At 34.1% G+C, this 13,480-nt stretch overlaps 1 protein-coding gene across 1 annotated transcript; it reads left to right on the top strand.

The window, feature by feature from the left end:
* Positions 1 to 3,232: 3,232 nt before the first annotated feature.
* On the top strand, positions 3,233 to 5,316 carry LOC126943415 (olfactory receptor 2T33). The gene has a single exon (XM_050772083.1). It carries the CDS (start codon positions 3,860 to 3,862, stop codon positions 4,820 to 4,822), a length of 963 nt encoding a protein of 320 aa, XP_050628040.1. The 5' UTR covers positions 3,233 to 3,859; the 3' UTR covers positions 4,823 to 5,316.
* Positions 5,317 to 13,480: the final 8,164 nt, after the last annotated feature.

Here is a 13,480-nt window from a genome sequence, read left to right on the forward strand (position 1 = left end):
TTTTATTTATTCCTTCTAATAATGCTACAAAGTAAGCAATTTTTATTGTGCACCTTTTATATGAAAGGAACATGAAGATCATTTTGTCCAAAATCATGAAATAGGTAAGAAATAGAAGTGAGATTAAAAACAAAACACAAAAACATTTAAACTTGTAAAGTTGGGAATTAATTAGTTTACAGGATATCAAAGCATTGAGGCCCAGTTCAAAATAGTCAAAATTCACCTTCAGATTTTTTTAAATAAAAGACAGTATTTCTCAAAGTGTAATTCCTAAGTATTCTGAGTGATTCAGATGTTCCTCAACCTTTAAGAACCACAAATCTATGATTTGAACATTAAAGTTCTTCCACTCTGCTACCTTGTGATAGTTAAATATAAGTATGGTATTTAAAACCATTAACATTATTTACATTGCTATATTAATGTAAAAGTTCATAGAATAAACAATTAAAAGATTAAATAACATGTATGTAAATGCATGTAAAATGCTGAGCATATTCACTAGCATATAGAAATGTTCAATAAATAAAATGTATTATTATTGTCATGATACAATTTCAGAAAATTTAAAACTTTATTTCAGGTAATTAAGTCACATATATTCAGGGATTATCAATGATCAGAGTTCTAGACTTTCTTTTCACTAATTCATTGTGCTTGCTATCCTTAAGAGGGACATATCTGTTCACATTCCCATTCAGATTGTTCTTGCTTTTAGCAAAACTTGGGTGCTAAATTAATTCATTACATTCATTTACCCTTAGGAAATACTGAAATCTGTATTCCCTTGCCAAAGGTGATTTACCTTTCCAAGTGGCATAGCTCCAGGGAAGGTATTTGGTTGTTAGAAACTTTCAGTGACCACAAAGGACTTTTAACTAAATAGAGCATGAGACCAGAAGTACAAAGCAGTATTCATAATACTAAGGTTAAGCAAACATTTGTACTCAACCCATCAGAAAGATTCAGTCCCATATATATGTCACACTGGCTGTGATTCTCTACTACAAACGTGAGTCAATTTGTTTGATAATTATTTTTCTTTAATTTTAGGTAGTAATTTCAAATTACTCATTTATTATGTATTCGGCATTTTATACATGAATTTTGAATTGCAAAGCAACCTTTGTAAAGTTGCAGGCACAAATCACACAAACTAAATGTTTTCCTGTCATCCACAGGGTGTTTTGAAAATGTAAGAAGCAGTCTGTGTCCACCCAGAAACACCAAGTCAAAAATTATTGAATAAAGTAGTTAATTAGGTCAAATGATTGAACTTGTATTAGAGGATTTTTTTTTTCTCTGAACAGTATGGCTGTTTCAATAATTTCTCCATGTCATATCAATAGCTTGTGGACATAGAGACACTGCCTTTGTGGAGGGTAGGATGTCAGAAAGAAGAGAGAAGGAGGCTGTTGAGTGGAACTCTAATGGTACAGAACAGTGACCTGTGGTGTTTTCAAGTAAGTATGAATGTGGGGAAGGGGATGAAAATCAGTTTACCTACCAACTTCAGAAAGGGCATGGTTTTGACATTAATAGACACAACATTCCTCAGCTATTTCTAAATAAAGTGCCTTGAAGAGCTAAGAAAGACAAATAGAAATAAATATAAATATATATGATAGAAATGTATATATAAATATGTGGAAAAATATATTAAAAATATGTATTTTATACATAAAAATGCAAAAGTATTAAAATGTTTTTTTAAAGTCCAGGTACCCTATTTAGTAGCTTAGAATTAATATCAGCTCACAAATTGACCTAAAGAAGAAATATTTATCAGCATTTTTTCACATTCTTATAATTTGCTGAGTTATATAGCCTTTAATTGAGAGATAAATATTCCACTTGAGAAATAAATATAGCTGTATATTTAAAGTGCCAAAAAATCCTTGATTGTAAAAACAATCAAGCTGGAATACCTTTGCATACCTGAAGGAATTAATGTAGTAAAACTAATTTTCTATTAAATTATCTGACTGATACAATGTGCTGAAAAGTCTAATCTCTAACAATATTATACATCATAATTTTTCACAGCTTAGGATAATACAGGTTTATTGATTTTTGTTACATTTTAATGTTAAATAAAAGAGCAATGGTTCCAAATTAAAGAGATGTTTACTCTTTGCCTCCACCTGTAGAGAAGAGAATTCAATTCTGAAGAAGTATAACCATTTAGAATGAAAAAGTATAAGCATTTAGAAAGTCTACGAATTTTCAAATCTTAGACTTTCACTGTCATGTCAACATAGCATTCAGCTCACTAATCTAATTAATGTTTTATGCTGTGATTTTTAAGCGTCTGAATATATGAATAAATGACAACATAAAATGATCTAAACTAAAAAATTAAAAATAAAAATTTTGTTTCAGTATGCAATATGACTTAAAAAACTATTTTCAAAGTCTTTTATGTGCAAAACTCATGTAATTTTTTGTAGTAACCTTTTTAGAAAGTTCAGTGCTAGTCGGTGGCCTGTTAGGACCTGGGCTGCACAGGAGGTGAGCAGCAGGTGAGCGAGCATTACCCACTGAGTTCTGCCTCCTTCAGATCATCAGCAGCATTAGGTTCTCATAGGAGTGTGAGCCCTATTGTGAACTGCGCGTGAGGGATCTAGATCGTATGCTCCTTATGAGAATCTAATGCCTGATGATCTGAGCTGAAACAGTATCATCCCGAAAACATCCCCTCTCCCACAACCTCCATTGGTGGAAAAGGTTGGGGACCACTAGTTTAAAACATATAAGTAAACAAAATGAAACAAAAATGTTATAGAACTTTCTCCTTATAATGTAAAATGACAGAAATGATTCTTTTTTTCCCATGATTTCATGTTTACTTTTTTTCTTACCACAAATACAAGTTACGTAACTTTGCAGGTAGAAATGTTATTTCACATCCTTCCTAAAATCACGACACATACTAGCAGTGGTACACCTACTGTAATCTGGAAAAAGCTGACTAGACAGTAGTGATTTTTTTTTTCTTGGTGCTTCTCTGCACACTTTTTTATTTTATTTTGAGTCCTGGGATACATGTGCCAAACATGCAGGTTTGTTACATAGGTATACATGGGCGATGGTGGTTTGGACAGTAGTGATTTTTTGACATGGACTTTTTAATGCCATGTCCAGTGCTCTTTTATCCATGCATTCTGCATTAATAAAATGAGTCTGAGTGGTTTACAGTTATAATGGAGGCAGTTGAGGTCTGCAGTCAAGGAGTCAGTGGGCTGTGGCAATCACATGAGAAAGATACTTTAAATAGTATGTAAAATAAGGGGAGTGTATACACTACATAGGAGGACAGTAATGCAACTGACAAGGCTTGGCACAGCTTGATTAGGTAGAATCCTTGCCTATTTTGCTGGTTTTATTGTCCTATAATCTCTGCTTATTTCCCTGAGAGAATAAGAGAATGAGAGAATATTTGATGTTGGTAAATGTTGGGAGAGAATAACAGTAACTATAATGAGTAAGTAGTACTTGGAGTAAGTATAAAACAGGAAACAACTTAAAAATGGTTTCATATCTATGAAGTGTTGTTATTAGTCACAGACAAGGTATCATCTCAAAGATGCTCGTGTTTCTGTGTGTTTGTGTCTGCTCACATCTGAATGCTCACATGGTGGATGTAGTAATTTAATGAGTCCTTGGCCCTGCCTTTCTGGAGGTCCCTGAATGAGACCATCTGTTTCTGAGATGAGGTCTACAATCCTGCAAATATGCAAACCATGACATTTGTGAATTTTCTACGAATCAAAGAGGGAAATTAGCTCGTTATTCAGATGATAAAAGCCTCTTCCTTCTCTATTTTTCCATTTGCACCATCGCACCCGTGGAAATTATGGAGATGAGAAATACTACCTCAGACTTTATTCTCCTAGGACTCTTTAACCACACCACAGCCCACCAAGTCCTCTTCATGATGCTTCTGGCCATTGTTTTGACCTCCCTGTTTGGCAATGCCCTCATGATTCTCCTGATTCACCGGGACCCCCGGCTCCACACGCCCATGTACTTCCTCCTGAGCCAACTCTCCCTCATGGACATGATGCTGGTTTCTACCACTGTGCCCAAAATGGCGGCTGACTACCTGACCGGAAATAAGGCCATCTCCCGCGCTGGCTGCGGTGCGCAGATCTTCTTCCTCCCCACGCTGGCGGGTGGAGAGTGCTTCCTCTTAGCAGCCATGGCCTATGACCGCTGCGCGGCTGTCTGCCACCCACTCCGACATCCCATGCTCATGAGCTGGCAGCTGTGCCTGAGGATGACCATGTCGTGTTGGCTCCTGGGTGCAGCTGACGGGCTCCTGCAGGCTGCTGCTTCCCTGAGCTTCCCGTATTGCGGGGCGCACGAGATCGATCATTTCTTCTGCGAGGTCCCCGTGCTGGTGCGTTTGGCTTGTGCTGACACTTCAGTCTTCGAAAACGCCATGTACATCTGCTGTGTGTTAATGCTCCTGGTGCCCTTGTCCCTCATCCTGTCCTCCTATGGTCTCATCCTCGCCGCTGTTCTCCACATGCGCTCTACAGAAGCCCGCAAGAAGGCCTTTGCCACCTGCTCTTCACATGTGGCTGTGGTGGGACTCTTTTATGGAGCTGCCATTTTTACCTACATGAGACCCAAATCTCATAGGTCCACTAACCACGATAAGGTTGTGTCAGCCTTCTACACTGTGTTCACCCCTTTGCTAAACCCCCTCATCTACAGTGTGAGGAACAGTGAGGTCAAGGGAGCCCTGAAACGGTGGCTGGGGACGTGTGTAAACATAAAACACCAGCAAAATGAGGCCCACAGATCAAGATGATCTAGTGTCAAATGAATCTTAAGTTCCTGAATTTATTAACATTTTAACACATTGTAATCTCTCCCTTCAATAATTCATGAAGAGAAAATTAAGTTTATGCATTTATATAATAAGATATTTTGAAGGAAGTGAGACAATTGTATTGAGAGAAACCATTTTTGAGCATTTATGTACTTTTCTTCAAGTGAAGTAAAATCTATATATTACTTTGTATCCTAAAACAACCCCATGATATAAGTACTGTTGACAATATCTCCTACTTTCTAAAAAAAAAAAATTAACACATGGAAATATTGTTCCCAATTTCACACAGCAAGGAAATATTAAAAAGTGACCCCAGAGCTTGTATTGTAACTTGGAATAGTTTATTTATGTTCAATAATGTATTTTGAGTGTTATTTTCAATGTGTATGCTCTACGATAAATAAGTGCAGCACACCAACATGGCACAAGTATACATATGTAACAAACCTGCATGTTATGTACATGTACCCTAGAACTTAAAGTATAATAATAATAATAAAATTTTTAAAAAACTAAATAAGAGGAATCTACCAAAGACAAATAACATTATTTTAAAATTATATTTTAAAATATAGTTGCACAAAAAAAGGGGAAGTCCACAACTAAAATGTAACTGCTATATTGTCACATTTCTTTTGTATTTATTCCACAGTCCATTTTTATTTGGTGTTTAAAGGCAAACCTTTTCAAATTTATGTAATTTTTCATTTAAGTAATATTTATCTTTTCCCAGAGTCTCACTGTAATTGCGTTATAAAATTGCTTTAAATTACAACTAAGTTCTCTTTTCTTCACATGTTTTAAGGTTACCTTGACTTATGGACGTAGGTCCATGGATATGAACTCTGAATTGCATAATCAGGCTGAATCTTAACAGTTACTAACAGTGAGTTATCAAAGCTGAGTAACACTCAACAACATTATACATTATTGGGTCACCTTACTTCTGTCAAGGCATAGGTGAGTAGAGATATTTCTGATGAAAAACTTGAGACACCTTCTAAAAGTCTGGGGTTTGCAAAACAAAAAAAGATTATTTATTTATAAAGACACAAGCTAGATAATGATGGCAGAAAGCTGTGGTTATCAAAGCCAAATTGTAATCAGAGACTGGATATCACATAGTCTTAGAGAGTTTTATGATAAAGACTATATTTCCTTTATGTAAAACACACTTAAGAAATAATATAAGTTTTAAGCACACAATGGGAAATAACTAAGAGCTTCCAGGGACAATGTATCTTCAATGTAAGTGTCTGAAAGTTAATCCGCCATTTCAGACCATCCTGAATTTCAAAAGGGGCTTGTTTTAGAACAAGTGAGAGGAGTTTCCTTCTTCATCTAGAGCTTCAGTTTCCAAAGCAGTAATGTATTTAAGATAATACCTTCACCAGTGCATGTAAATCCTGAGCCCATGTCTCAAGAGAAGGTTGTTAAGTAAACTCTTGTCTCCTTGGAAGACTTGAGGATGACAGGAGAGAGCATCACCTGTTTAAGACTAAGAGTTTGCTACTCTTGTTAATTATCTCCTTACCCAGTGTTAGGGTGAGAAAGGAACAGAACTGCATAATTTCTGTCCTTTATACCATCTAAAAACTCTTCTCTTAGAATGGATGAAAATTACACAAGCACATGTAGTCGTGGAAATTTCATTACTCATACCAGCTTCATTCACCATCAGAGAAATTATTTTAAAACATGTTGAGCTAAAAAATGGTAAACTAGTCCTATAAAATTTTGGAAGAATAAAAAATTCTAACCAGAAAATTAAGCCTAATATACAGGAGAAAGCTAAAGCAATGACAACAACAAAAACACAGAATGAACATTATCTCCAAGCAAATGTAAGACATGAATAAAAATGCACAAAATACCTATAAAAATAGAAATATGTTTCAAAGAAGTGGTATTTCAGACTTGTTATCTGACCACAGTGAAATTAAATATAAAATAACAATTTTAAATAATTTCAGAAATTATATGCTCATTTCTTATTGCATTTTAAATTTGCAGATGTTTCTACTCTTAATTTCTTAATAAAGGTTTCCATAGAAAATCTTCAAAATCTCCAAAATCTTCAAAATGGTGGGTTAACTTTCAGACACTTATATTGAAGATACATTGTCTCTGGAAGCTCTTAGTGATTTCCCATTGTGTGTTTTAAAATGAGCTGATATGGTTCTCATGAATCTCTAAAGTTAAAGAAGGAGTACTTGATAGAGACAGATTATACAAGAGCATGAATGGTAGAAACAAAATTTTGAATGAGGAGTTACTTAAAATATACGAGGCTCTAGCACCCAGAGACATAGAAGCAAGATGAGGCATTGAACTGATCTTGGATATTACCTGCTATCTTCAATCCTTCTGGCTGTTTCTTTTACACTGCCTATATATTCTCTTTAATGTGTAATTTTTAAGTCATTAAGAAACATAATGTTGCAGCTCCAATTGGAATTTATTCATCTTCTGCTGTGCAGAAGCTCTTTAGTTTAATTAGATCCCATTTGTCAATTCTGGTTTTGTTGCCATTGCTTTTGGTGATTTAGTCATGACGTCTTTGCTCATGTCTGTGTCCTGAATGGTATTGCCTAGGTTTTCTTCTAGGGTTTTTATGGTTTTATGTTTTATGCTTAAGTCCTTAATCCATCTTGAGTGAAGTTTTGTATAAAGTGTAAGGAAGAGGTCCAGTTTCAGTTTTCTCTATATAGCTAGCCAGATTTCCTAGCACCATTTATTAAATAGGGAATCCTTTCCCTATTGCTTGTTTTTGTCAGGTTTGTCAAAGAACAGATGGTTGTAGATGTGTGGCATTAATTCTGAGGCCTCTCTTCTGTTTATTGCTCTATATATCTGTTTTGGTACCAGTACCATGCTGTTTTGTTTACTGTAGCCTTGTAGTATAGTTTGAAGTCAGGTGGCATGATGCCTCCAGCTTTGTCCTTTTTGCTTAGGATTGTCTTGGCTAAATGGGCTCTTTTTTGGTTTCATATGAAATTTAAAGTAGTTTTCTCTAATTCTGAGAAGAAAGTCAATGGCAGCTTGATGGGGATAGCAATTAATGTATAAATTACTTTGAGCAGTATGGCCATTTTCATGGTTTTGATTCTTCCTATCCATGAGCATGGAATATTTTTTCATTTGTTTGTGTCCTCTCTTATTTCCTTGAGCAGTGATTTGTAGTTCTCCTTGAAGAGGTCCTTCATATCCTTTGTAAGTTGTATTCCTAGGTGTTTTATTCCCTTTGCAGCAATTCTGAATGGGCGATAACTCATGGTTTGGCTCTCTGTCTATCATTGGTGTGTAGGAATCCTTGTGATTTTTACATATTGATTTTGTATCCTGAGACTTTGGTGAAGTTGCCTGTCAGCTTAAAGAGATTTTGGGCTGAGACGATGGGGTTTTCTAAGTATGCAATCATGTAATCTGCAAACGGAGACAATTTGACTTCCTCTCTTCCTATTGGAATCATCAGAGTGAACAGGCTACTTACAGACTGGGAGAAAATTTTTGCAATTTATCCATCTGACAAAGAGCTAATAGCAAGAACCTACCAGGAAGTTAAACATACTTACAAGAAAAAAAAAATCCCATCAAAAAGTGGGCAAAGTATATGAACAGACACTTCTCAAACAAAAACATTTATGTGGCCAAGAAACATATGAAAAAAGCTCATCATCACTGGTCCTTATAGAAATGCAAATTGAAACCACAATAACATACCATGTCATGCCAGTTAGAATGGCCATCACTAAAAAGTCAGGAAACAACAGATGCTGGTGAGGATGTCGAAAAATAGGAACGTTTTTACACTGTTGCTGGGAGTGTAAATTAGTTCAACCATTGTGGAAGACGGTGTGGTGATTCCTCAAGGATCTAGGACCAGAAATACGATTTGACCCTGTAATCCCATTTCTGAGTATATACCCAAAGGATTAGAAACCATTCTACTATAAAGACACATGCACACATATGTTTATTGCAGCTATTTCCAATAGTAAAGACTTGAATCCAACACAAATGCCCATCAATGATAGACTAGCTAAAGACAGTATGGCACATATACACCACAGGACTATACAGCCATTAGAAAGGAGGAGTTTATGTCCTTTGCAGGGACATGGATGAAGCTGGAAACCATCATTCTCAGGAGACTAACACAAGAACAGTAAACCAAACACTGCATATTCTCATTCATAAGTGGAAGTTGAACAATGAGAGTACATGGACACAGGGAGGGAAACATTACCCACTGAGGCCTATTGAGGGGTGGGGGGCTAGGGGAGGGATAGCATTAGGAGAAATATCTAATGTAGATGATGGGTTGATGGGTCCAACAAACCACCATGGCACATGTATACCTATGTAACAAAACTGCACGTTCTGCACATGTACCCCAGAACTTAAAGTATAATTTTAATAAATTAAAATAAATACCTAATACAATAAAAAAGAATTCGTTCATCTTCAAAGTGCAATTTATTTACATTAATACAGATTTATTTAATACTGTTCATGCAAATCTTAATTGTACAGCTGGTAAATTTTTTACATATGTAAAAATCGTATGTATCTGCGTAACTACAACAAAAAGATCATCTAGTTCCCTTTATCTCTTCCAAGTCGATGCCTTCACAAAGGAAATCATTATCCTAACATATTGGTGGGGAGGGAGAGCTGACTCTTCTGGCTGATTTGTTAAGAATTCCTTGTGCATGTTGGATATCAATATTTTGCCCAATATCTTCCAATGTATGGCTTGCATCTCTTTTACAACGGAGATGTTTTATGAGCAGAAAGTTTTAGTTGTATGAAGATAAATTCATCAATCTTTTATTTCGTGGTTTTTCTTTTGGTTTTCTTTAAGAAATCTTGGCCTAATCCAAGTCATAAAGATAGTCTACTATGCTAACATTATAATTCTTTTCAAATTAGTTTTTGCATATGTGTTGTTGGATCGTTACATACTGACCCAGCATTATTTATTGAAAAGGCCTCAGTGGCAGATTAGGTATTATTATTAATTATGTATCTATGTGGGACAATTAATAGACTGACCATTTTTACCCTGTGTCTATATTTCTATTACTGAACAGATATCACAGTATATTAACTTTTGTAGCCTTATAAAATGTTTTGATATTAGGTAGAATAATCATCCTATCTTATTTTTTGTCTTTCTTTTTGTTTTCAAGTTTTCTGTTTTTGATTGTTTGCATTCTTGTAGAAATTTTAGATTCTGCTTGTAATTTCACAAACAAAAGTGCTGTACTTTTAAAATTGAAATTCAGTAAGTAGTTCAATTTAGGGAAAATATATAACTTAAAGATTACTTTTTTCTTTATTATTACAATTTTTGCATTGGATTTTTTTGTTGCCATTATTTGCGTTTGAGTTTTGGGACATTTTAAAAAAGTACACAAAATTCCTGTATACCCTTCACTCAACTTGTCCCAATGATACTATGTTATATAACCATAGTACATTATCAAACCCAGAAAATTCACACTGGTAACTACAATTAACTCATTCAAATTTCACCAGTTGTTACGTGTATTTTGTGTGTGTCTGTGTTTGTAGAATTCTATGAAATTTTACACATGTGTAGATTTATGTAACTGTCATCCCAATCAGGATATAGAACTGTTTTATTACCACAAAGAAACTTCCTCTTGTTATTTCTCAATAGTCAGTCATACCCTCTCCCCAAACCTCCTAACCTCTGGAGACCAAAGATCTGTTCTACATCACTATAATTTCACTGCTCAGATACAGATATAGTTATAAAACATACAATATGTGAATGTTTGAGATCGATTTTTCTTTTTTTTACAAAGTACAATGCCCTTGAGCTCTATCCAGGTTATTATATGTGTCAATAATTTCTTCTTTTTAATTCCTGAATAGCATTCTAGTATCTAATTGTACCAAAGTTTGTTTATGCATTTGTATTGAAGGACATTTGTGTTATTTACAGGTTTTGCTATTACAACTGAAGCTGCTATGGACATTCATGTCAGGTTTTTGAATGAAGTTTTTATTTCTCTAGGATTACCATGCAGGAACATGGGGTTGTAAAATGAATCATTGCCATCCTTGTGTTGTATAATAAATGTGTATTTAATTTTTGTATTTTTAGTAGAGATGGGGTTTCATCATATTGCCTGGGATGATTTCGATCTCCTGACCTCGTGATCCACTCACCTCGGACTCCCAAAATGCTGGGATTACAGGAGGGAGGCACCGCACCTGGCCAGCTGTACCATTTTTTATTCCCACCAGCAATTTTTGAAATATCCAGTTGCATTGCATCTTCTTTAGCACTTGGTATTATCAATATTTTTATTCTGATAAGTATGTAGTTTATTTTATCACAGATTTAATTTTCATTATTAAAACATATTGGAAATCATTTTAGTGTTTTTGTTTATTTTGCTTATTTAGCTGTTTATCCTACTTAATGAAATGTCTCTTAATGTTTTTATCATTTATTTTCACTGTTGACTTTTAGTGTTCTTTGAACATTCTAGAGAATAGCCCTTTGTCACATTTATGACTTGCATGTATTGACATACATATATTTCGTTCATGAGTTGTCTAACTCTTTTACTCATAGTCTGATTGGATTTAGTTTTTATTTACTGGGAAATATATAGTTATCTGTATATTTTCTATAGGTCTTTTGACTGAGATGTGATTTGTAAATATTTTCTCCTAATCTCTCTTTAACACAACAAAAGCTTTTAATTTTTATGAAGTCCTACTTAGACAGTTTTTCTTAATGGTTCATGTCATTGCTGTCATGCCCAAGAATTATTTGCCTAACCCCAAGTCATAAAGATTTTTCTTCTATGTCTTCTAAAATTTTTATTTTTATTTATAACTTCAACTTTTATTTTAGATTCAGGGGGGTTCATGTGCAGTTTTGTTAAATGTTATATTGCATGATACCTAACTTTGGGGTACAAATTCTGTCATCCAGATAATGAGCATAGCACCAATAGGTAATACTTCACCCCATGTTTCCCCCTCCTTAGCCTCTTTAGAAGTCTTCAGTGTCTTTTGTTCCCATGCTTGTATCCTACTGTACTCAATGTTTAGCTTGCCCTTGTAAGTGAGAACATTCACTATTTAGTTTTCTGTTCCTGCTCTCAGCTTGAACGTTATTGGTGTATAGAAATGCTATTGATTTTTATATGTTCATTTTGTATTCTGAAACTTTGCTGAAGTTGTTTATCAGTTCTAGGAGCCTTTTGGCTGTGTCTTTGGGGTTTTCTAGGTATAGAATCATATCATTAACAAAGAAAGATAATTTGACTTCTTCCTTTTTTAAAACATTTTACCTCTTCCCCACTAGTGTGAGTGATGACAGAGAGCTCGTATTACTCTCCATCACCACTAGCATTTGGCATTTGAATATTTTTAATTTTAATCCTTCTAGTTGTGGTTCTTTATGTCATTTTAAGGTATTCCATTACCTGGAGAATAATGAAGTTCGGCACCTTCTTAGATGCTTACCTGTCATCGATATATGCTATTTTAAGAAGAGTATCTTTATATATTTGGCCAAAATATTTTTGTTTTTATTATTTCAGTCAGTTTTAAATTTTTTATTTATTCTGGAAAAAACTACATTGTCAAACATCTGTACTATAAATACTTTTTCCTTCCTTTTGGCTAGCCTGTTTATTATTTTAATGGTATATTTTGCACAGTCGAAGTTTTAATTTTTGTAAAGTCCAATGTATAATTTTGTTCTATAGAATTAGTGGGCTTTTCTTATGTATTTTCTCTACAAAAAACTATACACTTCAAGAATTAACGGGTAACATCTTATTTTTTAGAGCTTTGTAGATTTATTATTTGTATTAGTCCATAGATCAATTGAGAGAGATTTGTGGCTTTTAAGTGTACCATATTTTAGTCAAAACATGTTATCTACATATTAATTTTTCTATAATATTTCTAAGCAAGTTTTTATGGAATCAAACAGAAACATCTTGCACAGATTTTCATATATTTATTTTTATGCATTTTGTTATTTCATTTAACCAAAATGTTTATTTAAAATTTTTTTGTTTATTTGGTTTAATCAAAATGTTTATTTTTAAACTTTTAAATATAATTGTAGAAATGAATGCAATGCATTTTGTTTTGAACTGTACTCTGTCTTCTGCTACTTTTCCAGACGTTTTAACTCTTTATATTATATTTGAGGTTTGTATTTTTTCAATTAGGCTAAAAACTTCTAGATAAAAAGAAGGGTAAAAGAAAAAATCACAATGAAAAGTCTTCAAAAACAAATATAAAATAATGATGATAAGCATGTAATTTATCAAATTATTTAGTAACAAAAAATCTCAGTCCATATGGTTTCAGCAGTATACTCAATCAATTTTATAAGGGAAAAATAACACTACTAATATTACACAACCATTTAATAACATAGAATAGGAAGGAACGTGTCCTGACTCATGTTGTTTAACAAAACATTGATACCATGATATGAGAAATTACACTAAATAATATATATCAGTGTCCATTGTTAATATACATGCATCACTACCCTCTGGTTGGTACAAAGGCTGCCTCTAGAAGTGTGAGTGGAGACCATCTGGGGCCAGTAGTGAGGTG

This window comes from Macaca thibetana, chromosome 1 (genome assembly GCF_024542745.1).
Source record: "Macaca thibetana thibetana isolate TM-01 chromosome 1, ASM2454274v1, whole genome shotgun sequence".
In the NCBI taxonomy this organism is placed as follows: Eukaryota; Metazoa; Chordata; class Mammalia; order Primates; family Cercopithecidae; genus Macaca; species Macaca thibetana.